General features: G+C 45.1%; 3 protein-coding genes across 7 annotated transcripts in view; 2 read left to right on the forward strand and 1 right to left on the reverse strand.

The window, feature by feature from the left end:
• Window positions 1–2057, reverse strand: part of LOC146176275 (uncharacterized) — a 28090-nt gene extending 26033 nt beyond the window's left edge. The window contains exons 1-2 of the mRNA XM_084582602.1: window positions 1977–2057; window positions 925–1077 (exon numbers count right to left, since the gene is read on the reverse strand). Coding sequence (XP_084438728.1) covers window positions 925–1065 — 141 coding nt within the window. The 5' untranslated portion in view covers window positions 1066–1077; window positions 1977–2057. The remainder of the gene's footprint in view (window positions 1–924; window positions 1078–1976) is intronic.
• LOC146176276 (tubulin beta chain-like) lies at window positions 2058–7745 on the forward strand. 4 transcript variants are annotated; one of them, XM_084582597.1, is made up of 7 exons: window positions 2058–2216; window positions 2805–2913; window positions 3063–3173; window positions 5965–6209; window positions 6597–6796; window positions 6919–7355; window positions 7462–7745. In XM_084582597.1, the coding sequence occupies exons 1-7, from the start codon at window positions 2160–2162 to the stop codon at window positions 7641–7643; spliced, it is 1341 nt and encodes a 446-aa protein (XP_084438723.1). In that variant the 5' UTR covers window positions 2058–2159; the 3' UTR covers window positions 7644–7745. The 4 variants fall into 4 exon arrangements, with proteins under 4 accessions (XP_084438723.1, XP_084438724.1, XP_084438727.1 ...); XM_084582598.1 differs by having other exon boundaries at window positions 3066–3173; XM_084582601.1 differs by lacking the exon at window positions 2058–2216 and adding an exon at window positions 2589–2751 and having other exon boundaries at window positions 3066–3173.
• A 3065-nt stretch (window positions 7746–10810) lies between these two features.
• Window positions 10811–25763, forward strand: LOC146176277 (uncharacterized). 2 transcript variants are annotated; one of them, XM_084582604.1, is made up of 4 exons: window positions 10811–10973; window positions 15753–16026; window positions 16629–16757; window positions 19321–25763. In XM_084582604.1, exons 2-4 carry the CDS (start codon window positions 15753–15755, stop codon window positions 19533–19535), a joined length of 618 nt encoding a protein of 205 aa, XP_084438730.1. In that variant the 5' UTR covers window positions 10811–10973; the 3' UTR covers window positions 19536–25763. The 2 variants fall into 2 exon arrangements, with proteins under 2 accessions (XP_084438730.1, XP_084438729.1); XM_084582603.1 differs by having other exon boundaries at window positions 10813–11085.
• Window positions 25764–27542: the final 1779 nt, after the last annotated feature.

Consider the following 27542-nt stretch of genomic DNA (forward strand, 5'->3'; position numbering starts at 1 on the left):
TTCACCACCCATGAGTAATCCTCTAACACTTGTAGCTTGACTCCATTCCACTGTCGTGCTGCAGTGAAGACGTGCTGTGTGTTAAGCTTAACAAATCAACAAACTTTGTTAGTGCCAACCCTTCGTTCCCTCACACAATCTAATATCTATTTCTGTCACTTGCAAAATATGTGGCCAGCCACCCTTGTGGGTATGTGCCATTCTCCCAGGGCCCAACAGTAACGATCCAGGAGTTTTTCAGTAAGGTGCTGTCCGAAGGAATTCAATGCGGACACCGAAGACCAATGTGTGTCAGAATATGCATGGTCAAGTGCTGAGTTGCACACCAAGTCACAGAGCTCCGACAGCAAAGCCTGGCAGAGAGGCCCAGAATTCTCTTTCAAGGTCCGTGACCTCTATTTTTCCAACAGGCTAAACAATTAAAGAAAAAAAGGGCTTCAGTTTGAGGCGGTGCGCCATTAACTTTGATGCTATATGCTGCCGACGATATCAACCAATGACAGCATCATTGGGGACTGAACCCTTTGTAGTAATTAGTTTTGGTTTCGTTTGTATGGATTGAACTGTGACTGTATTGTTCGTGTATGCTTTGGAATGGATGTCGGTGCCATGCGACTCTGTCCTAAAAATCTTCCCATCTCAACCAGTGGTTCGTTTGCGTTGAAACTGCGCAGCTTGCACACGACAACTTTCGTCTGGTAGCAACATTTCGACTACGGTACTGACATGTTTTGGCCACGCGTGATGCAAGCACATTATCATCTGTACCGAGATCAAACAAGCAAAAGCCCCCAACGTCAGGCTGTCGCCAAAGATCGGCGGATGGGGCACCTGTTGTTAGCAAAGAGAAGCATCAGGAAGGGAAAGGCGTCGAGGTGAGTACTGAATGACTTAAGTGTGCAGAGGCAACAGATCTGCGCTTACCTGGAATTCCGAGTGAGCATCTTGAATCTGCTTTTTGAGATCATTTTTTAAGGCCTCCGCCTGGAGGTATTCGCCCCAAACCTGCAGAACGGTGGCTCTCATGTCCGCATCCGAGTCAAATCCGTCTGCACTCGCAGCCATATCAAATAGCAACTGTAATGAGAGACCAAAAGAACAGCCGTTACTAGTTGCAGGAAAAGACACTAAAGGCCCGACCACATGGCAGCGCTTCTTCGGCGTCATGTCAGCGTCTCGTCTATGAGCGTCGTCGCTCGGCGCGCCGGAATGGGTGACCAGACACATGACGGCGTATGAACTGGCGTCTGCAAGCCAAGACATCGGGGAATCCTGTAATTTCGAACAATTCTCTCCCGTCCGTGGGAACTTACTGAGGAAGGTGGGAGAGGCAAGGGCAACAAAAGGCGCAGGCATGCGCACGGACAAAAGAGGAGCTGTTGCTTCCGTGGTGGCTTGTTATTGATTCCCCCACCTGCGAATCATTTCCGGCGTCGACGCTGAGATCTGGCACCTTCAGAGTCCTGCGTCCTTCAGCGTCGCCCCTCTTGAATGGCGACGCCGATAGCCGAGACGCTGACGCGGCGCCGAAGAAACGCTGTTATGTGGTTCTGTCTTAAGAGGAACACAAGAAGACTGGCGCAGAGGGAACGCATGAGAATGCGTTCCTTCTGGCAAGCCAGCTAGGGCTTGCTTCGAAGCACTCCTCTGCAGCCAAGGCAGCAGTAGAAAACTGTCAAAGCATCTCACCGACAACCACCACAGTAGACAGAGATACGAATCAAGGTCTATGTCTATGTACGAACTACAAGACGAATGCGCCGCGTCGTGAGAGAACGGATGAAAGCCAGCGAGCAAGCCAGCGCCGAAGTAACGGAGTTGGCGGAGCCAAACCAGTGGAGATCGCGACGACGAACGCCAGAGAATTTTATCAGTGTTCCAAACAAAGGTAGGTATTCCACAGCAAGACCGACTAATCCATAGTACCTGCAAAACTTATAGAAGTAGCAGTAACAGCAGACTAAACCAGACCAAACCCTTTCTGATGAGACGTGGTCAACGTGGCCATGAACAAATGTCGAAACCGAAACTGATTCGTTTTGATGACGTAACTTCCTTTTGCCGCTTTTTTTGTATAAAGCCGGTAACCGTTGTCCAGTGCTGCTGGTCGCCATTCCGAATCTGACGGTTGCTGTTGCGACGTGTGATTTACTGCCAACATGCGCGAGATTGTTCATATCCAGACCGGGCAGTGTGGTAACCAAATCGGTGCCAAGGTATGCTAAGTCTGTTTTTCGTCACATATCAACGCTCACTATTGTGGCTAAAGATCATCCTTTCTGTCTCCTTAAGCCGCAGTGATTTCAGTTAGGTGAAATTTGAATTAGCGCTTTATTTGAGCAAGACTACATTCAAATTTTAAAAACTTGATGCCCACCGACAGAGGTTTATTGATCACGCGTTCATAAAAGAATTATTTACAGGGTGATATTCGCTTTTCTGAATGAAACGTCTGCTCGAAACATCCCGTGCATGCTGTCACATAACCGCTCCCTTGGCGTGGCCTTCCGACGTTGTCATGGCTGCGTCGGCTCTCTGTCCGCTGCTTTGAACTTGTATTATCATATAGCGGTTACAGCAGTAATGATGTGATGTCTACATGCGGCAGCAAATTTAATAAAGAACCACGCGGCCATCTCGTTTGGGCGTGCTTTTTGGGTGTGGCACGCCGTCAGTTACCCCCCGTTAAGACTACAAAGGAAGGGAAGCAATTCTAGCAGTCTTCACCCGCCTTCGTGTGCTCGATAGCTGGTAAGCCAAAGTTCGTCACTCGGCAAGGCTGTGATTGTGTTCTTTTTTCACAGTTTTGGGAGGTGATTTCGGATGAACATGGCATCGACCCGACCGGCACGTACCATGGCGATTCGGACCTGCAATTAGAACGGATCAGCGTCTACTACAATGAAGCTTCTGGTACTTGCCTGTCGATAATTCCGTTGCGCCTACAGCGCACTATTCATGGCGTGCCTTACAGTAATATGCATTTGTGTGGCGCTTCTGTTGTGTGACATCCGCTTTGCCACTAAGTGGGATTTTTTTTTTTTCTTCTTCTTCTTTTTGAGGAGGTAAATACGTGCCTCGAGCCATTCTGGTCGATCTGGAGCCAGGTACCATGGACTCTGTGCGGTCGGGACCATTTGGACAGCTCTTCCGACCTGACAACTTCGTGTTCGGTAATGAATTTGTTTTTTAATGCACTAGGCAGTTAGCCGCAGTTGCTTTATGCATTTTGCACCCTTGTTTGTACTAATATTTCCAGTTAAATGGAGCATGAAAAGCTGTTTTCTAAAATTCGAAAATGTGCTCGAATCTGATTGCACCCACCCTGATAACAGCGTAAATTTTAGATAACTTTAAGGACATTGAAGATACCGGCAATAAAATGATGCTTTGCCCGTCGGCGCAGACCGGTGCGCAAGGCAAGTTAGCAGGTCGCTACAGTGCCCCGCTCTGCCAGCGTCGCTCGGGAGTTCTCTATGAGAGTGAGCACACAGATCGATGCGAAGGGAGTGGTAATGAGCTCATGTCGAGGGTTGTGAGTGGTTGCCAGGAACACTATTTAAAAATTGTTTGGTGTCCACATTGAGCTTGTTATTGATTCGAATACTCTCAAAGACTAATCCACAGGTTTATTTTATTCAGTTCAGGCGTTCAGTCGTGTCCGACTCTTCGTGACCCTATGGACCATGTCACGCCACGCTTTCCGGTCTCTCACTATCTTCTTAACATCACATAGCTTCATCTGCAATGCCTCGAGAATGCCATCTAACCATCGCGTTCGCTGCCTACCCCTTCTCCGGCGACCCTCAACCTTTCCCAACATCAAATCTTTCTCCAGCGACTCCTCTCTTCTCATCAGATGACCAAAGTAGCTGAGCTTTAACTTTAGAATTTGACCCTCCAATGAGCAGTCAGGGTTTATGGTCGACAATATCGACTGATTTGATCTTCTGGCAGTCCAAGGAACTCTTAAGAGTCTTCGCCAGCACCACAATTCAAACGCGTCAATTCTTCGGCGGTCAGCTTTTTTCACAGTCCAACTCTCGCATCCATACATCACAACTGGAAAGACCATAGCACGGGTTATACGGATCTTGGTTGGCAGACTAATGTCTCTGCTCTTTACTAGGCGGTCAAGGCTAACCATTGCTCTCTTTCCCAGAAGCAGGCGTCTCCTAATTTCATGGCTGCAGTCTCCTTCCGAGGTAATCTTGGCGCCCAAGAACAGAAAATCTGTCACAGCTTCCACTTCTTGTCCATTGATGCTCCAGGACTTGATAGGGCAAGACGCCATGATCTTCGTCTTTTTAATGTTCAGTTTAAGCCCAAACTTCTCACTCTCTTCTTGTACGCGCATCAGTAGTCTCTTGAGTTCCACTTCACTTTCTGCCATTAAAGTGGTATCATCCGCATATCTAAGGTTGTTGATACGTTTTCCAGCAATCTTCACTCCAGCTGATGACTCGTCCAGACAGGCCTTCCTCATGATGCACTCTGCATATAGGTTAAATAGGCAGGGCGACAGTATGCAGCCTTGCCTCACCCCTTTCTCAATCGGAAACCAATCAGTAAGACCATGCCCAGTTCTGACTGTGGCCTCTTGCCCTTCATAAAGGTTCCTGAGGAGACAGATGAGGTGAATTGGAACTCCCATCTCTTGGAGAGCTTGCCACAATCTGTTGTGATCTACGCAGTCAAACGCTTTCGCATAATCAATAAAGCAGAAGTAAATGGGTTTCTGGAACTCTCTTGCTTTTTCCATGATCCAGCGAAGGTTGGCAATTTGGTCTCTAGTTCCTCTGCCCTTGCGAAACCCAGCTTGCACGTCCGGAAGCTCCCGATCCACATACTGCTGCAGCCTACCTTGCAGGATTTTTAACATCACCTTGCTAGCATGCGAAATAAGCGCAATCGTGCGGTAGTTGGAACAATCTTTGGCACTGCCTTTCTTTGGAATGGGGATGTAAACTGACCTTCTCCAATCCTGTGGCCATTGCAGGGTTGTCCAAATCTTTTGACATAATGTACGCAGTGTGTTAACAGCGTCGTGGTTGAGGTTTTGAAGCAACTCAGCTGGAATACCATCAATTCCGCTAGCTTTGTTCTTAGCAAGGCTGACTAAGGCCCATTCAACTTCACTCTTCAGGATGCCCGGCTCGACATCAGTAATCACAACCGTCCTATGTTGGGTTTGCACATCCGGGTCCTTCTTGTACAGTTCTTCTGTGTATTCCTGCCACCTCTTCTTTATCTCTGAGGCTTCAGTGAGGTCCTTGCCTCGTTTGTCCTTTATCACGCCCAGCTTAGCACAGAAGCTTCCTTTGATATCTTTGATTGTCTTATACAGAGCTCTCGTGTTCCTTAATTGGCTGTTGTCCTCAACTGCTTGACACTGTATGTTCAGGAAGGCATTCTTATCTCTCCTTGCTATTTTCTGAAAATCCGCATTGAGAACCTTGTATCTTTCTCTTTCCCCCATACCTTTTGCCATCCTCCTTTCCTCAGCTATTTGCAAAGCCTCTTCAGATAACCAGTTTGCTTTTTTGCATTTCTTTTGCTTTGGAACTACCTTAGTAGCAACTTCTTGTATTATATCACGAACATCAGTCCACATCTCTTCGGGCTCTTTGTCTTCTAGATCTAATTCTTGAAATCGATTCCTCACTTCCACAGCATATTTTATTATATTATTGCAAATATCATTTTAGGGTCCCTTCAATCTTGGCAGCTACCCTTGGTAGCAGGGTAGTAAATAAACTCCACCGGATTTGATTGCTTGGGAACTGCCAGGACAGGAATGTTTAAAAACAAATAGATCTTGGCTGGCATTCTTGCTACCTTCCATCAGTCCTGAATGAGTTCTTTTGCAACCTCACCTTATAAGGAGCATTTTCTCTTCACTATTGATGAAATATCTCTGGGCACATTTGGCAAGCTGTGCTTTTTGTCGATTCGTCTTTTCAGGCCAGAGTGGTGCAGGCAATAATTGGGCCAAGGGCCACTACACTGAAGGTGCCGAGCTGGTTGACTCTGTGCTTGATGTTGTCCGCAAGGAGGCCGAAGGCTGCGACTGTCTTCAGGGGTTCCAGCTCACCCACTCCCTCGGTGGTGGCACTGGATCTGGCATGGGCACCCTGCTAATCTCAAAGATTCGTGAAGAGTACCCTGATCGCATCATGAACACATTCAGCGTTGTGCCTTCTCCCAAGGTTTGTAATTGCAGATTGGAATAGAGCGTTCATTGTCTTTGCAGGTTCTTTTAAAGGAACACAGCCTGAATAAACTGACATGTAAGCTAGAAAACGTAAAATCGGCCATTTTTGCTACTTATTTGTGAAGTCATCATGTCAAGGCAAGTGTTTATCCTTGAGGCAATCTAAGTAGATCAGCTTCCAGCCTTGAGACATGCAAGTTTGTTTTAAATCCTTCTGCAATTTCTTTTAGACAGCAATAGTTGCATCTTAACCCATAAAATCAATTTTCACTTAGAAAAGATTTTGATTAAGCTGCTCTTGGCATTCATTTTGGTTTCCTTGTCCTGGCTTTTTATTGCTTGTTCATTTCTACATCTTTACGATTTCCTACACTTTCTCCAGGTTTCCGACACCGTTGTTGAGCCCTACAATGCCACCCTTTCTGTGCACCAGCTGGTGGAAAACACTGATGAAACCTACTGCATTGACAATGAGGCACTCTATGACATTTGTTTCCGGACCCTCAAGCTCACCACTCCCACCTACGGCGATCTCAACCACCTTGTTTCTGCAACAATGTCTGGGGTCACCACATGTCTTAGGTGTGTGTCTGCCATGTTGTGCAGATAGTGGTTTAGGGTGCCACTCAGCACAACACCGCATCTTTTCTCTGTCCCCATTTATGTTGTATTTGCTTATATTTTCCGGTTGTCATTCCACCCAGGTTCCCAGGACAGCTGAACGCTGATCTCCGCAAACTGGCTGTGAACATGGTGCCGTTCCCCCGTCTTCACTTCTTCATGCCCGGCTTTGCACCGCTCACGTCTCGAGGCAGCCAGCAGTACAGGGCCCTGACTGTGCCAGAGCTGACGCAGCAGATGTTTGATGCCAAGAACATGATGGCTGCCTGCGATCCCCGCCATGGTCGCTATCTCACTGTTGCCGCCGTATTCAGAGGCCGCATGAGCATGCGTGAAGTTGACGACCAAATGCTGAATGTACAGAACAAGAACTCAAGTTACTTTGTTGAATGGATCCCGAACAACGTCAAGACAGCCGTCTGTGACATTCCACCCCGCGGCCTCAAGATGTCTGCAACTTTCATTGGTAACAGCACTGCTATCCAGGAGCTGTTCAAGAGAATCTCCGAGCAGTTCACTGGTTAGTCTCTTTCAGTTCAAAGTTTGTTTTCAAACACATATCCTCCGATGTCCCAAATTGTGACAATTTCCATTCATTCTGGCCCACTTTTTTTTATTTTTTGCAGCCATGTTCCGTCGCAAGGCCTTCTTGCATTGGTACACTGGGGAAGGTATGGATGAGATGGAGTTCACTGAAGCGGAATCAAACATGAATGATCTGGTGTCCGAGTACCAGCAGTACCAGGAGGCCACAGCTGACGAAGAAGGAGAGTTTGAAGATGAAGAAGAGGCCCAGGCTGAGGCTTAAGAATCTCTACCACCCCACCCTTTTCCTGCTGTGTGCAGGTAACTTGCGCATTAAGTTTCCCCGGTTATCTATTGCTTGCAATAAAGCATTCTTTTCTTTGGAGTAGTCTTCATTCTCTCTCTGGCATCATCTACACTTGTGATAGTTTTTAGGTCATGTGCATTAAACTGCATTTTCTAAGTGCATTTGTACCTTGCAGGAGTATCTTCCGTGCAGTTTAATGTGGGATATTAAGTATGTGTAATCGCAAGCACATATAGCATGAATGCTTTATCAACCTATTTGAATGGTCATAGTGTGTGAACAAAATTAAGTGTGGGAAAATGTAGGCACATTCCACTGGTGGCTGAAGTATATGGATATTGTGGATTAGGGCCTCTCCTGGTTTTGTAAAATGTAGCGTCGCGAATATTTCTCCTTTGCGACCAGCCCCCCCCCCCCCCCCCCCCCCAGTAAGGCAGATTCTAGTCGCGCGCTCTGAACAAGCCATGCTAACTGAATGGGCAGATTATCTTGGGGGGGGGGGGGGGGGGTAGTGATGACGGGTGTGCTTGAATGTATTGTTTAGGACAGCAATCGTAGGCATTTGCTCTCTAGTGGTGGTAACCGGTTCTTTGAAAACCTGTTCTGCAATACGGGTAGAGGGAGTGTTTAATGTTGATGTCGGATTGCCGCAACCTGCAGTGGTGCATTTGACTAAGGATTCTTAAAATTTACCTTTCTCCAGTAGCGCAACCCTGTTGTGGCCGTCAGGCGAAGTACGATTGACAGGACGGGCTACCGAGAATTTGCAGAAATTCGTACCTAGTATCGGGTGTGGGCTTATTTTTCATACAGTAATTGAGTGCAGGGCTTGTCTCACCTAGTCTGTGTAGAGACGCCTGAGTCGTCTGTGAGCATACCTTGACGCACTAACTCTGTCACCACCTGTTAAACAATGACAGCAGGAAGCTGGCGAACCTGGCCCTGTCTTTCCCGTTGAGGCAATTAAGAGCGTCCGTCCCGAAGGCCTAGAAGATACTAGCATTGCGCGTAATTATTGTGCAGCAGTTCGTAGCGTCGGTGGATCGAGGGTTATCGTTTCCTGGAAAAGCACATGCAGCGAAGTCCTCCCCCTATTTCCGAAGGTTGGAGGTGGCTGGGACTGGTAGGTCAACGCCGCTTGTGGCGGGGGCTAGCCTGCCACCGAATTTTTATCTGTTGTAGGCCGTCATTGCACCCGCCATCGGTTCGGTGGTGGGCGACTGTTGTTTCGACGTGCGTCTTTCTCTCCCTCTTCTTTTTCTTTCTTTATTTTCTCTTCTGTCCGCATGAAGCAGCGGAGGTGGCTAAGCTACAGAGTCAGTAGCAAGCCCGTGCATTTTCTTTGCCTTCTTCCAACAGCCGCAACCCCTAGGGTACCCCTACTTCCGCTTGGCATCCCGGCGGAATTGGTGGCCTAGGAAGCTTGGCGCATGCGCAGTAGCGCTACTTGGAAAAGATCCATTCACGATGGTGGTGCAGTGGTTAGGGCGCTCGGCTACTGTGCCCAAGAATGCAGAATCGAATCCCATCGCCCACGACAGCCGTCAGTGTTTTGTACAGTTGGGCAGTGCGTGCGTTGTGAACAGTTGCCTGGACGCAGAGCTATTGCGGAGGCCCGCTCGATGTGCCGAGTGCTCAGTCTTAAGACATTTGCGGGTGGGCCTCAAGCAAACTACTGTATACTGTACCATAGTGTATATATTTCTTTTATTTTTACCTACCCTTTTCTTTCTCCCTATCACTCACGATCTTTGATTTCCTCTACCTTCTCCTCGCTATCCCTTTATTTCCGCCGCCACAGTTCAGGTGCTTCAGATATAAGATAGCAGATACCGGGGCTGGCAAACATCTTTTCTTTCATTTTGTACATACAATAAATAACCACTACAACAATCCCAGCCTCAGTGGCCGATTTTCTGCAGAGGCAAAAAGCTACAGGCTCCCGTGTGCTGTAAATTTCGGAGCTCCTCTACGTCGTCCCTCAGCCCGACCTGCGATTTGTTAAACCCCGCAAACCAAATCACTTATCAGGACCAGTATCCAAACCAATCACAAACCTTCCCAGAAGTTTAAAGCAAGCAGGGTTGCAAAAACACCGTGGAATAACAAGTCAATTTATTGCTATTAATCTGTCATTCTTCTTTAAAACAGCAGGCGGATCTCATTTTAAGCAGTTGATTTCTGCTCTAAAATAGTGATTTTACTTCAGTTCAGTTCAGTTGTGTCCGACTCTTCGTGACCCTATATGGACCATATCACGCCACGCTTTCCGGTCTCTGACATCCCATAACTTCATCTGCAGCGCCTCGAGGATGCCATCTAACCATCGCGTTCGCTGCCTACCCCTTCTCCTGTGACCCTCAACCTTTCCCAACATCAAATCTTTCTCCAGCGACTGCTCTCTTCTCATCAGATGACCAAAGTAGCTGAGCTTTAGCTTTAGAATTTGACCCTCCAATGAGCAGTCAAGGTTTATGGTCCACAATATCGACTGATTTGATCTTCTGGCAGTTAAAGGATTTTAATTACTACTAATTAAAAAAAAGGTGTCTACGATACACACAAATAAATAGCTATATTCATATTTTATTTTTAAAGCGCAAAAATGGAAATCCGATTTGGAAAACAGAATAATCCCAGCCGATAAAGTTGCATATGTGCTACAACACTAGTTTCGATCGGGTGCCCAAATATGCCAGTTGGGAACGTATGACTTGTGCTAAGTCCCAAATCGACTCAGGTTATGTGATCTAGACGCCGTGGTGGAGTGCTCCGGAAATTTAGACCACCTGGGTTGCTAACGTGCGTTGACATAGCCCACAGCAGACGTACGCCTAGCTTTTCGCCTCCATCGAGAAGCGGCTGCTGCGAGCCGCGACCGGGATTCGATCCCGCATTACCCGCATATCCTTGGGCACAGTAGTGGAGCGCCCTAATCACTGCATCACCGCGCTGGCGGGGTCCGCTCCAAGGTGAGGCGTAAGACTCCATATTCCTACTAATAAAAACTACGCAAAACACATTATCATCTCCAAACGAGCTCATGGCTGAATCCTTTCTATTTGATGATAACGAATGATGGCTTGACAAAGAGTGGAGTCACGTGCATGATCATGTGCGAGGGCCACGTGATTCAACAGACCAATCATTATACGTGAAAAGCCGACCAAGCTGCTCCGGCTGCTCCGAAGCTAGTGCTGTGTTTATGTTGCGGTGTTGTGGTGGATTTCGCGTGTTTGCGAATAAGCATTTCGATTATTTCCTTCCCGCATTTTATGGCGCACTGATGCCCGTGGTTTCGAAAATGTAAGCTTCACGTTTGAGAAAGCAGCAATTGTGACTCTGATTTTCTGTATCGGCGTGATGTCGTCGCCTTGAAGCTGGGACGATGTTGTGTGTTCGGCGAATATTGTTTAAGGTGAGAGGAGTGGCTTTTTGTAGTGAAGAATATATGGAAGCTGTGTGCCCGCTCTCTGTTGCCTCATTTAAAGGGTGCTTACCGGCGTAGGCTTTCTACACTGCCAGGGGAAGATTCGGCAGGTATTCAGTTGAGGATTCGTTAATAGCTGTCATCAGCAATCGCGGCCAGCCGTGAACTGTTACGTTCTGTGAGCAAGCATGCTCTGATTCTGCGCGGACTCGTTCCGATGTCGCGTGGGTTCATCGCCGTAGCTTCATCATCACTGTAGCTCGCAACTTCTGTTGTGCAGTGAAAGGAACGGCGCTGTAATTGTTACTCAGCCGCGTCAGGGCAGGGTAGGCGTCGTACTGGAGACCACCTCATTAATGTCCTGTATGATCGCACCGCACATGAGACGTGCTGTGGGATTTGCATTTAATTCGTGTACGCCTGATTCGGCCTCCGCGGCTGGGATTCACTCCCGCGGCTGCTTAAAATTTTCCGATTTTTGTCTTGATGGGATTTTTTTATTGAGGTTCGTTATACTCTGGGGTAGGTGGATATGGAGGTTTCATAAACAAGTGGAGCAGTTTTAGTACAGTCCGTAGTTGTAGTTTAGGGTAGTTTAGAGCAGTAGTTGAAGAATTGAGTGTTACTATATTATTGCACATATGCAACTGCTGCTGCTGCTTCTGGATTTCCATCCAAACGTTAATAAAATTGTTCTCCGTGATGTCCAGTAGAACAGTAATTGTCACAAGTTCCGTAATCACAACAAACCGAACGTGGCCTCGCGCGATGAAACTACTAGGCATAACAAAATTATATGGCTGAAAAGCATGGTGCACCTCCTGTGTTTCTGCAAGGATAGAACTCTAGTAGCAATTATATTGTTCCATCAGGGCAGATCACTATAGGCACTGAAAAGAATGAACAGCTCTTACAGTTGCTGGCACATGAGTTCTGTGATAACAAATTGAACCAAACCAAACTATTTGAGATTTAATGGCTATCGAAAGAAAAGCCACGCAAAAGTAACAATAAATCTTTGTGTATGTTGTGACCGTATGCACACTCTGCATCACCTTTTTGTAGGACACACTAGCAGTGTTCACCACAGGATGCAAATTGAAATTAGAAAACAGGTATTGATTTCCACACAGTATAATTCTGACATGGCTGACATTCTAGTGGAAATTAAGAAGAAGAAATGGGCATGGGCAGGACATGTAGTGCGAAGAGAGGATAACCGATGGTCGCTTAGGGTAACAAACTGGATTCCAAGGCAAGGAAAGTGTAGCAGGGGGCGGCAGAAAGTTAGATGGGTGGATGAGGTTAAGAAGTTTGCAAGGGTCAAGTGGATGCAGCTAGCACAGAACCGGGTTAATTGGAGAAATATGGGAGAGGCCTTCGCCCTGCAGTGGGTATAGTCAGGCTGGTGATGAATGATTTCCAACTAAAGTGCTCGTATTCACTTGGCTTGCGGGTCTATGTAGCTTAGCTTCTGCGCGAGCATTACCCATGAAAACAATTATTGCATGGAAGTATGCTGCTCAGGCACTCTATACAAGGGTGATGCAGACAGTACATACTGTTGCTAGCCCGATAGAAACCTGAAGGAAAATATGATGCCACGTGGTTGGGGATTCCAAAAGGAGTGGGAATTCGAGTTTGTAATGAACCAAACTGTAGCTGCAATTATATTATTTCTATAATGCTAGCCCCTTTTGTATAAAATTTATAAATAGCAGTGTGTTGTAGGTGCACAGTGTCCCATTTTTTAACTTTGTTGGACCACGAACTCTTGCAGTGACTAGTCATTACACAGAGCTTCAACTCAAATGTCTGCCAATGCATTGCTCATATGGCTGTGTTGTGGTTGGTTTTAATAAACCAGACAAATTATTGTAGCAGAGGCAATCTTCTAGTGTAGGAGAAAGTGTATTTTTTTCGCTTCCTTGTAACTGTTCTGGCAGTTTTTGTCTAGGGTAGTTGATTGAAATGTGTTTGCACAGGAATACTTGTATGTCCATTTTTGTTACTTTACTTTGTACTTGTTAGCATGATGATGATGAGGTCCCTCGCGCATGGAAAATCTGCACCGGCGTCGTCAGTGTTGTGAGGGAAAAACTTCGAGCATGTCTCTGACAAGTGGTAGTTGGCAGGCAGCATGGCGGGCACTATTTTGTTGGTGGAATGTGTGAAGTCACAGGGGCCAACTTGGGTGGCTCCTTTTAGGTGGGAGGGCGAGACGAAACTCTAATCCTCCAAGACATCCTGAAGCACATATGCTGTTTAAGACCATGCAGGCACATTCATATGGCTTGGTTAAAGCGGGGCTTTATGTTTGTGCAGGACAATCTTTCCCATAATGTGGTAGCTTAACAAGTTTGTTCTAATATGTACAGGGTGATCCACTTCTAGCTATAACACGGCCAATATTTTCAAAGCATCATCGCATCAGAACCGGCCACTCCATAAAGCTAGGCGGCAGGCCATGCGAAGCATCACCTCCGCGTTCCAGTGTGCATATGTCGCTTTGCTTCGATAAGCACCTGCATCCGACGCAGTGCTGCTTTGAAAGCAGTGACCGTGTTATACCTAGAAGTGGATCACCCTGTACATGTGAGATAATAGAGGCAAAATCAAGGTTTTAGTGATGAAGCGAGTAACAAAGTGCATGTACAGTCTTTGTCAAAAATATACGGCCCAAGGGTTTCGCTTTGAAGCCCTGTAACGCGGCTTCTGGTAGCAATACTCGAATATGAATGTAAGCTAGAGCAAAATGAGGACGAGTTTTATCATCTTTAACATTTTGAGCGCCAGAGGATAGTTACGAGCTCCGTTACGGGGCTTAGAAGAAAAACCCTTGGGCCGTATACTTTTGACAAAGACTGTACATGAAAGGGTTTACAAGGGGAGCTGCAGACAGGAACCATTAACACTGTTGTGCCGTACCATTAAAGGCGGGCCTTAAATGTCCCTCAAATTTTGGCTTGAGCTTTCGTTTTGATGCACATGCCATTTTCTTCTCTATTTTTTATATTTTTGCATGCTGTTTGCAGCACCAGATTTCTCGTTCAGATGTGTCTGGTTAATTCAGAGCATTTTTGTTTCATGCATGTGCTTCTGCTTAAAGGTCTCATCATTTTCGTTTGTTACAATTTTCTACAATAATGTGCTGCTGGTTGCTGTAGTGATAAAAAAATTGGGGGGGACACTTTGGCTTTGCCTTTAAGGCTATGGCGTGAAAGCATTAACAGCTCCCATTTCATAACGAGAAGTAATCTAAACAATGCTAGATGACGGGACAGATAGAAGAGACGAACACTTCTGTCTGTCCTGCTAGCATTGTTTAGATTACTTCTCATTATGAATCACCACTAACTGGCCCATTATGCTGTTCTGCGACAGCTCCCATTTTCTGGCTCCCTGTGTGGATCCTTGTTCGCTTTGATGCATTTTGCTACGTGCTTGTTCAGTAATATTTTAATTTGTGTCTCTGTAATCATTAACAATAACATTAAGAATAGTATTCAGTCTTAGGACACCACATTATATGAAAGACTACGAAACATAGATGTATAATGTACTGCCTTAACCAAGCCTCGTGAGCATGCCATGGCCTAGAGTCAGCGTGTCTAACCTGGTACCCAAGAGTCCTAGGGTGCTGGATTCTGATCTCGCTCGCCCACCTTAATTGCGGAGGCCAAGTTGGCAGTGCCTGTCATCTTATATGTATGCTCTGGAGATGGTAGGTGCTCCAGTTGGTAGTGCTTACCATCTCGGCCATCCTCTGCGGTCTCGTGACGTCGCACAACTTGACAACCAGTTACTGCACGGCCATGTAAGCTGACAGCTACCACCTGCCATAGTCAGGCCCGAGATTTTTCGCCCACAACACTGACGCTGGAATCTCTGGGGAGCTGGTCCTTTATCCCTGTCAAATTAATATATGAATGCCCATTATATATAAAATATGCAGTCATGCTGGCAGTGTGGTCTGTCTGTGGTAGTTTCCTATTGTGTAAACGAACCCCCCGTTGATGTTAGTACAAGTGGCACAGTGAGGTTGACTGAGGAGCCTAGAGGGAAAAGTGTCATGAAAGCAATAGATGGGGGCTGGACTGCCAGTTGTGGTCACAAATCACGCTTGTACTACAGATGTGCACGAAAGGGTAATTCAGAGAATGCTCTATGTTGCACTGAAGTTCTAGTCAAGCAGCTGTTCCAGGCTCATATAGATCCCTGAATTAACTGAGTTGAAATTATTCACTTGGTTAAGTGTGCACATTATTTTGTCAGAAATTGTAATCGAACCAAGAAAAGTGGTAGGTCTCACTTAAGAATGGGAGCCTCCAAGGAAGAACAAGCATCTCTTTAAAGAGGCCACGTAGGATGATGGGATTCAGAAGTTTACAGATTTAGGATGGCTGCAGCTGGCACAGGGCAAGCAACGGGGGTTACTGCTGTACCATATATGAGTGGTGGCCAAAGATGACTGATGGGATGAAGAAGCCACAGATACTGTCCAAACACTGCTTGAGTTCATTGCATGGTGCCGTGCAACAACAGCAGAATTGATCACGGGTTGTGTTGTGCATAATGTGGCCTGACAGATGATGGTGGTGATGATAGTTATTATATACAGTTTGATCTGTGCCGCGCACCTGTCTGCCTCCCAGATGGTGAGCATCCTGTGGCTCCTGGTACTGGGTGGCTGCGGAGTGCACGCAGGATGTCCTCACTGCACCACCCTGCACTCCCTGGGACCGCCACCATCAGCCATATTGGACATGCCACCTCCTCCACGCCTGCCCTCCTTCCCCAGCTGGACTGGACCCGCGTGTGGCGGCAGCCGCAACCACGGCAGCCTTTGCCACCATGCCCACCACCACACGGGCATGTTCAACACCACCATTGAGTCCACTGGCTGGTGGACTATGGGAGCTAGCTCTGGTGAGTAGAGGAGTTCAATTCAGCGTGGCTCTTTTTTTGTCCCCCTTTGATGCCCTGACTTGGATTTTTAATGTGACCAATCGGCCACTGAAGTGTCACTCATTTAGGTACGCATAACGAGGAGCGGACTTCATGGCATTGGATTTTGTGATCCTTGAGCTTGTTTGCTGACTTTGGCTGATTATGAAATTCTGTGAGCATGTACAAGTAGGATTCGTTTCTGAACCTTTAAGTTTTGGTCGCAGATCACTCAGAAATGCTCCTTCATCGTGTGGTTAGGAATAAGTCTAGCTTATGCGGAAAAAGACTGTCTTGTATGACTGGGTAAGCATTGCAAAAGTTAGGCTAAAAGGCAAAGGGTCCATCTGTGAGATTTTGTGTATCAGTGCGTTTGTAGCCAGATAAGAAAGGAAGAATCTGTGACACAGTGGCTGGCACAAAATAAGGCCAATGACACCCAGCACTGTGGCGCACTTCATTTTTGTGCAGAACTCGCTCTGTGCCTTATGGTAGATAATTCACTAAGCATTGCATTTTGACCCTCCCCCTGAGAACTTCCTCTTTCAGCGTGCCGTCACTTCAGTTCATGTTCTCCATTATAGGAGGAGAAGGGGACAAGGCCTGGCCCCTAGCTGTGGTTCTGGTAGCTGGCTCGGCCACTGTCCTGGGTTCCGTCGTGCTGCTGGTTCTGTCCAAGAAAAAGCGGTGGCAGCCAGGCCGCTCCTCACCAGGTGAGATGACTTGGCCGTAAAGGTCGCAAACACACAAAAGAATGGTGTGTGTTGTGAGGTGTCAGGCACTGTGAATTATTTTTCGTGAGAATGGTGAAATTTACAGACAAGTTAAAACGGGCTATGAAATTATGGTCACAATAGATTTTAAGGAGACATTCCCCCTCTGTTGACAGAACTAAATGTGCCATTGCCAGATAATTGAGAAGTGTTGAAATGGTCGACTATTGACTAAATTGCTGTATGTTCTGAAATCAAAAAGCATTCTAAGGTGACTTCTTTGTGCACTGATACCTGCTGTACAACCTGCTTTGTCGAGTGTATGGTCATGGTGTGTTTTTCTCCTTCATTCCCTACTTTGTTGACTTTTGCTTTAAGGAAAACTTTCACTTTAATTTGGCACGTGGAATCAGGTGAGGCTAGTCAAACAGTGTTCTGCAGTAAAACTAGTACATGGCTGAATATTGGTGGACATAATTAGGGGTTTTTAGTGCAGTCTTTTTTGTTCTTGTTAATTTTTTTTTCTATTTATACCCTCTTCACTGCACCTTAAAGGGCTAATGAAAATCTATTTACTAAATTATAATACACACATGAGCAACAGGTCTCCCGTGAGTCGTCACCGCAGCACAAAGAATTTTAAGCTAGCTTTATTAACACTGAAAATATGGGCGATTGAAAATGAGGCTCCTTCTCCCTCCCCTCAACTCAACCCACTCCGGTCCACAAGAGAAAAAAGAAGTAAACAAGTCGCGACAGCATCCCATCACGCCCTGCCCCGCATGCGTAACTTGGGAACGTCCTGTGAGTGGGCGTGCCCAGCAAGCCCATGCGACGTCACATGGGAGGTATGTGTGCGGTGCACGTGGGGTTGGATCGCCCCAATAGGTTGCTGCGAGTGGTCTCCAGGAGCAACTTTAAAGAATTGTTTGTAAATTATGCGCTCCACGCAAAGCTTTCAAATTTGTCTCGAATACTCATAAGGACAACCTCTATGGATTTCTTGCATTGAAAAATGAGAGCAAGTAGTATTTCAGGGGCCCTTTAAGATGCGAAGAAATTGTACTCCTGAAAAGCAGCATTGCCTCTACATTGACAAGAAAGACAGTGTAGTGGTGGCAGTCCTCATAGCATGGTAGCACACATCAGTGCATTGACATGCATTCATAAAAACATAACCAAGTGTCAGCTGATATTAGCATTGAAGTATGGACAGCGATGTGTGCCAAATTAAGAATAGCATCTTTCAATTGGTTAATATTGCCTGCTTAGGGGTGGTCGGGGCCGTGCTTCTTTTGAGTTTCATCACTTTTGCTGGCTTGCGCTTGTCTTTGCGCTTACTGATTATTGTTTTGGTGCATTAGAGCACATGTGAACAAGTGCATTTGCTGATAAGAAAGTATTCTTAAAAGTAGTTTGATATTTTTCTTTCCTTTTTTTCACAGCTGCTTTGTGATTTGGAGCCTTTGACAGAAATGTTCACGCTGCAAAAAAAAAAAAAAAGAAAGAAAAGAAAAAAAAAAAGAAATGAAGGCTCCAAAAGCTTTTTTAACTATCATTGCAGCAAAATGGTACTGAAGTGATGGATATAGTGAAGGAAAAATAATTCTGTGTTTTATATCTTATGCAATTTAATTTTCTGCTGACACGGTTTAATATTATAATGAATCAGTTTTTCTGTTCTTTATAAACTATGCTAACGTGTGAGCAGTACTGTTAAGTTAAGGCAATTATTAAGGCAATTTTATAGTTATGGAACATGTATTATCGGTCACATAGTTTGGAAATGAGCAGTCTGGGAGTGAGAGCTGCTGAAATATTCATTAACTAATGAGGAGAAATATATTTTGGATGCTGATACATAGGCAGACTGTGAAACCTAGATGGATACGGGGCACAGGGTTGCATGAAATGATGTCGCAGGCAGGCATTTAGCCAGGATTTGGGGCTTGGTGCAAGGAGTTTCATGTGCAGTTTGGGGTGGAGCACGTCCTCTCGGTTCCCCCGTTAGTTGTTTGCCCGGTGGCAGTTTTCACTGACAAAAAGGAATGACTAAAGCCTAACATTTTCTACAGTGCAAATTGAAGCTAACGAAAATGTTGAGGCATTTTGGAATTCCTAAATATTTCGTGAATGCTTTGTTGTTGTTGTACTTTGTTTGCTTTAAGTTGCAAAAGTACAGGTTTGTTCAAAAGTTCCAAGTGCATTGGCTTTGCCTTTAAGCAGTACTGTCAGGTACCTACGGGGCCTATAAAGCTGTCGAGGTCCTTATGGGAGAGGGCGAGCCTCCTCCTGAACCTCCACAGTTTACGGTTCGAGGGTGGCATAAGTGCCCACATGATGGCCCCAAAGGAGTCAGCGTGACCTGAGGGTATTGAACAGCCCTGTTATGCTTCGTGTATACTTTATCTATAGGATACATTAGGAAACAGGGTCATGGCATGTATGACGTGTAGGACATGCAATCTATTTTGGTAGTGTTTTGTTTGTGCAGCAGCATCTTGGACAATCTGTGATACTCTTGCTCAGAGAGGGTTAACCTGCCTGTTATTTCTTTGTGCAGGCCATACTGGCCTGCCTGCTGCCCTGTTGCCTTCCAAGGGCATCCTGGTGGGGGCGTCCCTGCCAGCAGCAGGCAGTGCCTACGACAACTCGGCCTTCGCGGAGAACGTCGCCGTCATGGGCGGCGGCCAACGCGCATCCCTGCTGCGCCAGCTGCAACCGCCGTCTCTCGGGGGTTACCGGCAGCTACCACCACACCAAGGGCCACCCCAGTGAGCAGGCACGGACGGTACCAGGTGGTCACCGTTGGCCACAGCGCTTTCACATTATGCCACACTGGTGGCCTGAATCTAGGAGACCGGAGGCACAAAGATTTGCTAAAGCTGCATCAGTGTTCTGGTTTTTCAAGAATTGGTTCTCGCAAATTGTAGTTGATAATAGACAGTTGAAAGATGTACAATTCTGAGCGGTCGCTGTGTCAAACTCTTGTTATTTAGGTCGTCAGACTTGTCAGCTTAATATCAATGCCTTCCTTTTTTTTTTTTTTCGCTGAATAATAGTAATCTAATCATGGTTGTGCATGCATGCCAGAAGATCGCAGGTTTGTTAGCTCATCTCGTCCTTTGTCATCAGTGATGAATGGCATCATATTCTGCTGCTAGGTTTGAAACTCGGCTGGAACTACAAGAGTATAAATTCTGTCATAGTGACTCACTGAGGTCATGGCAGCATATTTGCTATTCTTTATCGTTGTTGCCATCGCTCTGTGCGTCATGTGCGAGAAACAGCTTCAATGTTTTCGCCACTACGCCATAACAAGCATGTTTTGCCGGCTGTAGTGATTAAGCCAAAAAAAAAGACTTGTGTACAGTACACAATACAGCCAACTAGGATGCCTTCTCTTCTGTGCTTTGTTAGCCCTTTGTGTCAGCCTTGCTAATAGACGTCTCCCCTGTCGCACGCAGTGTGACATCAAGGGGTCTGGTGTAGCGGTGTGGGGTCAGGTACCCATTTCGATCTTGCTTGTGTCCACACCACCTTTTCTTCGCATAGTCAGAGCACTCCTTACATGCCTCATCTACTAAAACATGCTGTCAAAGAGCTGAAGGTTTTTCTAATCAGGTCTGTCATGTGCATCCTGTCTCAACGTATGCCGGAAGACTTCTGCTTTTGATCGTTCTTCAGGTTCTGCCTGCAGGAGACATATCTTTTATTTTTTCAAGCACTATCAATCCGGCATCTCGGTCATAACAGGCGCAGTTAGTTTGAATGCCAAAGAAATGTTTTTGGCACCCCAATGTTCCAAAATATCAGTGCTAGGCTGTTTTCATATTTTGTCTTGCTAATGCTCGACATGGCTGCAATCTTGTGCACAGCCTTACGGGAGTGGCTGGGCATGCATCTGCAATTGCGAGTAGTTCATGATCTTAAGAAGAAAAAAGAAAAATCTTGCTGGTGTGTTATACTTTATGCACAAATTTTTTACCATTATGACCCTGTCCATGTTTTAGAATGAAGGTGATCAGGTTGGGAGTGTGAAATGCTGCACATCGTTGTCGTTGGTGTAAAACCCATAGGAGTGGAGCTCTGGCTAGCATTATTGTCCCAGCAGCGATAAAAAAACCACAGAACTAACATGTGGCAATTTCGCATTTAACATTGGGTTGCAGTAGGTCACTTTAGGCACTGATACTGTATGTGCCTAACACTTATACCATCGTCAACTGGTAGTCTTGATGCCTCAGCTCAAAGGAGGCCGATCCTTTTCTAACTTGAAGTCAGAATTAGGGGAGCAGCGAACAAACTAAATGCAAGATGCACTCTCGGAGCAGAAACACAACGGAAATGGAAAAACAGTGCTTTGAAGAACTTCTGGTTTAATTTCTGATCATAGGCACGACTGAACCCTGCCACGTTGATGCAGTGGTAAGACGCCCGACTACTGTGCAGGAGTACCCGCGTTCGACGCCACCGGCTGCGTTTCGATGGAGGCGAAACGAAGTGGCGTTCGTGTGCTGTGCGATGTCAGTGCACATTAAAGACGCCCAGGTGGTCAAAATTACTCCGGAGCCCTCCACTACGGCTCCCCTTTTTCTCTTTCAGCTTTCACTCCCACCTTCCTCCCTTCCCTTACAGCACGGTTTAGGTGTCCCAGGACAAGTGTGACAGGTACTGCGCGCCTTCCTTTCCTGTAAATGAATTATTAATATTATTAGGCACGACTGAACTCGTCAAAGCTGTTGCTGCTGTCATTGCTATTGATGGTGGCTTCAAGCCTGAAGGCCTTGCCAGTACGCTTTGACGAGCGCTTTTCGGGCATTTTTCGGACAGTAGAAAAAAACAACACAGTAATGCCGGTCTCCAGCTACGCAAATATGTACGCAAAGATCCCAGCGCATATTGCGCACGCTGCACACAAGCGGTTAGACACGTGACCGGAACCCCTGTGTCTCTAGAAAATTGCTCTCAACGAAGAGGTCAGAGCAATTGTGAGAGCACTCCATGTCAGATCCGATTGATCGTAAAGAATCAGTTGAACACATTTAGAGTGCTTGGTTGTGCCCAGTCGAATGCGATGCTACAAGTAAAAGTGTTCAGCAGCGACCAGTCGAACATGGTGTTGGTGGTATTGTTTGGAGGCGCATCTCTACTTTGTGCATCCAGTACACAGCTTGCTTCTGACTGGTTTTAGCGTGGCATTTTTCAAAGCGTTTTTCGGATGATCGCCATTTGCATCATCTGCCCACACTTCCATCGCTGTGATGCGTCAGCAGCTGTAGGGTGGATGTGATCTGTCTGGGACTACATTTTCTTGTAGAGAGAGAGAGGCATTTTTTTGCCAGTGCCAACTACATGTAGGCGGCTACTTTTGTCTGCATGTAGAGTTCAACTAATTGAGGCTCACTCTCAAAGATGGGCACAAGGTTTTCTCGAACTACAGCTTTATACTGCATGCTTCCAGGCAGGCTGAGTTTTAGTATAGGTAAATAAATGTATCTATAAAGTGCCAAGTGGCTTTACTTGGAGACAAAGGAGGCCATAGCTTGTACCACCTCTCTGAACACATTTGTAGCACGGAATACGTGGCGGTTCGGAAAATGGCTGTGGCCTCTTAGTCGTCGAGAAAATGATATGCTCTTGCACATATTAAAAGCTGTGCTCCAATTTGTAGAGACGTTGGTGAACAGCTGCATGTAGCAAGTGGCATGAAAATTGACACTGTCATTGTGAATCATGTGGCTAGTTTAGAAAACAGTGAGGCTTTGGACCTAGTTTATGACACTTCTCTGTTGAAAGACCACTAGATTGAAGTAAAGCTCAATCACGAGCGACGGTGGCGTCGTGCTTCGCTGCAACCTGGCTTGCCACCTGGACAGTTCAACTTAAATGACATTTTTCATATTTCTTTAAAGTAATAATTATACCACAGGTAATTAAAGTTTATATGCATGTGCACCAGTTACTTTTTTCTTTTCTTTCTCTCAACAGATCTGTCACTGTAACTAGTCGCATTTCTTCAGAATTTATCCTTTACAGACTGTTATCTGTTTCCTCTTGCAGTGACTATATAATGGAAAGGATGGCTGAGATTAATATAATTTATATTGAGATACACACTGAACAGCTTGATCCTGTTGTGGTTCACAGTGAGTGCCCTGAAGTACTGCTTTGACACTACCTTTTGATTCTGATGTGCTGGGTAGTAATTTCTGGCATGCTTAACGTTCTGGCAGCATTTTCAGTTGCAGCAGTCAACTCTATATCCTGAAAATGTTTTCAGGGCTCTTGCTTTTCCTCAGTGCTGCTTTTCTTCTTTATTATTGTTATTAGTGCAAAGTGTGCTTAAAAGCATGCCACTTATGGGCTGTCCATCTCCTTTATGCTGTTGGTTTAATAGGGCTGTTGGAGATAATGATACTCATGTGGAGGTATAGTTGGCCTCTCGAAATCTTCCAGATCATTTCATTCATGATGAAGTGTAGAAGTTTTGGTCAGTGAGATGTAAATTTTTGTCACCTACTGGTTGGTATCAAGTCTCCTTGAAGAAGGTGGATGGATGGCATATAAGAGTGTCCCCTTTTAAGTGGTGTGGTAGTAGTTTCCTTCATTCGGCTTTTTTTTTTTCGTTTGTTTTTCTTTTAATGCCACCTACAATGAAACAAACACACATTTGATTTGACAAAAAGTTTTTAAAAATGATGAATATCTTTGATACTTTGAGGTTCTGTATATTAAAAATGTTGAGCATGGCTCATACTGCTGCCTCTGCTGTGCACTATCGGTGCACACACTTAACATTTCCCTGACGTCGCCAGATGGCGCCACGTTTTCGTTAGCCACAGGTCTTGTTGTACTTAGGCTAATCAGCGCATATGGACCTACGGTGGGTGGTAGTGATTGCAGTTCCGGTGCACACTGTGCGAAAATTCACTCTACTGCTGCATATAGTGATTCCTATTGTATGTTGCCCTTCTGCTCTAATTTGTAGCTTTCACTGGCCAAAAAAAAGAAAAATGGCTAACTTCAGATATAAGTCAACACACAAGCCCTGTCTCACGACCACACTTCCTGTGGTGTTCTCCATAGGATGGGGACACATAATGACGCAGTCACAATGCCAGCATCATGCTTCCCATACTCGCATGCAGCCCAGCTGACCAGGAATCAAACCAAATTAACCGAACTTATAACATTTGCCAGAATCTGATCCTGTAGTCTTGGATTCCGACACCACCTAACGAAAAACGCTCCACAGATTGCTGGAAGTTTTCTCTCACACCGTCTACTGTTTGTCCGGCAAAGTGACCACCGGCGCGAACTAGCAGGGTAAACGGCACGCAGTTTGAAGTTTTGTTAGTAATAAGCAGTTTACATACAGTTAAGCATTAATGTTCTTCCACAAATGTAGCCGTGCAGGTCGACATCGTTTTGGTATAATGGCCTCTGTTATAACATTACATATTATTTAAATGTGACTGACAGGTAGCATTTAAAAATTCGTGCACTGTCAGTCGTCAACTGCTTGTTGGGTAGAAATAGTTTTAAGAGCTACACGTCTTGGGAGCATATGACATCAGCCTTGCTTTTGAGGGATTTGGAAGACTGGTATGTCTTCATCAGGTTTTCTTACAGTAACAATGCATTATTATTATGATCTGGCACTTTTGTGACATTGCTAACTTGCATCTTTTGGCTTATGTTATTGCCTGAGCTGTGTTGGGCCAGTACTGTATCTGCTGATATGCAATGCTCGAGTTTGTAGCTTTTCTTTTATTTTTCTCTGCAATATTTTAACAGGGGAAGGTATATTTTGAAGAAAAGCTGAGATTTTCAATATTTACTCTACTGCAAATATTGTGGTGTAATTCGTACCGCACTTTCGTCCTTCAGCTGACTTAAGTATCCCTTGTGGCAGTGTAGTAGTGTTATTGTAGCACTGTTACAGTATGTTTCATGTGGCAGGAATCATTTGTGTGGGTGTGCGGCTTATGCCTTTTGCCAAGTCACTCGCCGAGAATTAACGTAAGTGACCTTCAAGACGTGCTTTCATTATTGCTTTTGGCATTTGTTCACCTGAAACGCATACACGAGATGCTACTGATCTGTCTAGTGTGCTTTGATCTCTTGTCACAAACGTATCTAGTCGATGTCATCGTACCAAGGCTTCTCATTTTCAGTTTGTTACTGTTTTCTTGTAGGTTTTTAGTATTTATTTGCACTTTGCTATTGTTGATCTCATTGGTGGCAATTTGTTCGAACAGTCTTGGTGATCTCAATACATAGGGGGTGCAAAATACTCATCACAGGGCTGCAAGATCCCTCAGTGCACCACACGGTTGTGGAGGTGAGATGGATTTTACTTTTGTTGCATCTGCAGGTGTCTTCAGTTTCAGCACAACCTTTTTAATCTTTTGTGCACGAGTTAAAGCAAGCAGTTATTTTAAAATAAGGTGTCTAGTGTTGTTGCATTTCTCGTGCAATAAGCTTATTCCTGAGATTGCTTTCATTTTTCTCTCCATCTGCTCTATCGTGTTCCTTACGTAACTAGTCATGTCATTAAGATTCTGCAATGTTGGTGGGTTGCAGACTTTGCTAAGAGTGCTTTCTGTCTATCACCATATTTATTCAGTGGACTGTTCTGACCGCTGGCGGCGGCACACTTTGTGTAGCGTGAGTAATGATTTGCATGTGCTTGTAAAAGACCTCAGAGCATGTGGTGTGATTCTTTCTAGTTAACAATGCAGTGCAACACATACTCAGTCCTGTCTGAACCAATTAGTATTTCCATGCCTTTGGTATTTGTATTTGCTGTTTGACACAGGTTTCAGTGCAATTACTGTTACTGCTTTCTGGAAAAAAAGAAAAACAACAGCTAAGCTATGCCAATTCTTTATGGTTTGTTGTAGCTGGTTGAACTCTATTGTAAACATGCATGATGACCCATTAGTGTGCTACATGCCATGAGATGATGTGATTTGACTAATAAAAGTTTTCATGCAAGAATTTCAGGTTCAATGGCTGCTTGCAGTTCGATTGGTTGCAAATATTATTTGTACTCAATGAGGTAGTTTGCCAGTATTGTTATGTGTTAATGAAATTTGCTTCAGTGCTGTGTAGACCTCAAACCTGAGTTTCAGTTTTCAATTTTAATTAGTTTATTTCCTTTCTTTGTTTTCTGCTGTACTGCACTGGTTAATATCCGTGTGTACAATATCAAATCAGCCATATGTTAAATCTTTAGTGCACAGCACCTTTCTGCGATAAACGTCTGCATAAGAAGCTTTCACATAGTTTCACTGGTGTTATCAAGAATGCATTTGCCTTTGGACATACTAGTAGTGTTCAGTAGTTACATATACATGCTTTTTTTCTTTGCTGTTGCAGATGCTGCTTAGTCTTCTTTTTTTTATGTAACCACATACTGTATTTGTAACTGGAAGTTTTCTTGTGATCTTTGCATCGTGTGTAGTCTCATTTCAACTACAGCACAGTCTTTCTATCACACGCCAAATAAACATATTGAATAAAGAGTACAGCCTTGCTGTTTTCTCACTCACTGATGAATTCCTAATTATGTATCTTGTGATACACCATTCACACAGAGCTGGACAGTGCCGCGCATTTCCGTTTAGATTTCTCAGGGTACCATTTGCAAGACTGACCATAGGCAGCATGCTTGAAAGAACATGTTGATTGGCATGACATTCTAAGTCCTAGAAATCATTGCATCTCCTGTCAGCATGTAAATGAAGTGGTGATAAGCTCTGGCTGTTTTTTGGGGGAAATGCTGCTCCACATTCTTACCAACACAGTTGAATGAACAAAGGACGAGCGAGAAGAAACTATTCACTTGTTCTTTGTCTGTTGCGCTATGTTTTTAAAAATGTTGCTCCAACTAGCTGAACTCTTTTGTAGCCAAAGCTACACTGCGCTAGGTTTTCAAGCCATCGGCGTGGCACCGTGGAAGACGAAGAAGAAGAACGCTCGGTCACCCGCAACTAATGCTTCCGCTCCACATTTGGTTCAGCAGCGTTGAACCCTTTTCACTCTTTTGCTGTTCCACAATTCTGCATGACTTCGAGGCGCAGATGACAGAGCTGTCACGATGTTCAGCTGATGCACTTTAAGTTTTAAAAACTATCTCCCGGAAAATTGTTGCGTTTCAAAGTGAACATATATGACCAGGATTATGTGTGGGATCAGCATCCAGAGCTTTTTGGTAACACTGGTTCTGAAACCTCATATTATAACTTTGTGGCTTTAATTAATAAGGCTACAAGTAGATCATAGCACTGAGGTGAAAACGGAACAGTATTGCCTCTGTTCATAAGAAATCATAATAAAATGGCACGTAGAACATATTACTCTTCAAGTTAGTAGTGAGGTTTCATCTCATTATTTGTGTTGCTGGTGTGTTCTGGTGAGCTTGCACCAACATTTATTATTTTTCAAATGTAAGACATTGGAAACAAAATATAATTTCCAGCATGTAAGGTCCAAAGGGCAAAGCAGTTTTATTCTTCAAAGCGTTGCTTCCTTCGCTTGCCACCAGTAACAAAATCCACTACCCTACCAGACAGCGATTAACTTAAACCATCCGTGATGTCCTAACCATTGTCCGGTGCTTAAAACCAAAACTGCACGAGAGAAAAACAAATTATAAATTATTTAGAACTTATTGGCATAATCCTCGTAACCCTTCATGTACTGTACGGTGCATTATACCAATGACAAAAAAAAATCTGAAATTTGGTGAGTATACGTTATCTGCAAATAAGACAT

This window comes from Amblyomma maculatum, chromosome 10 (genome assembly GCF_055883805.1).
Source record: "Amblyomma maculatum isolate TAMU_Amacu chromosome 10, ASM5588380v1, whole genome shotgun sequence".
NCBI classification, from domain to species: Eukaryota; Metazoa; Arthropoda; class Arachnida; order Ixodida; family Ixodidae; genus Amblyomma; species Amblyomma maculatum.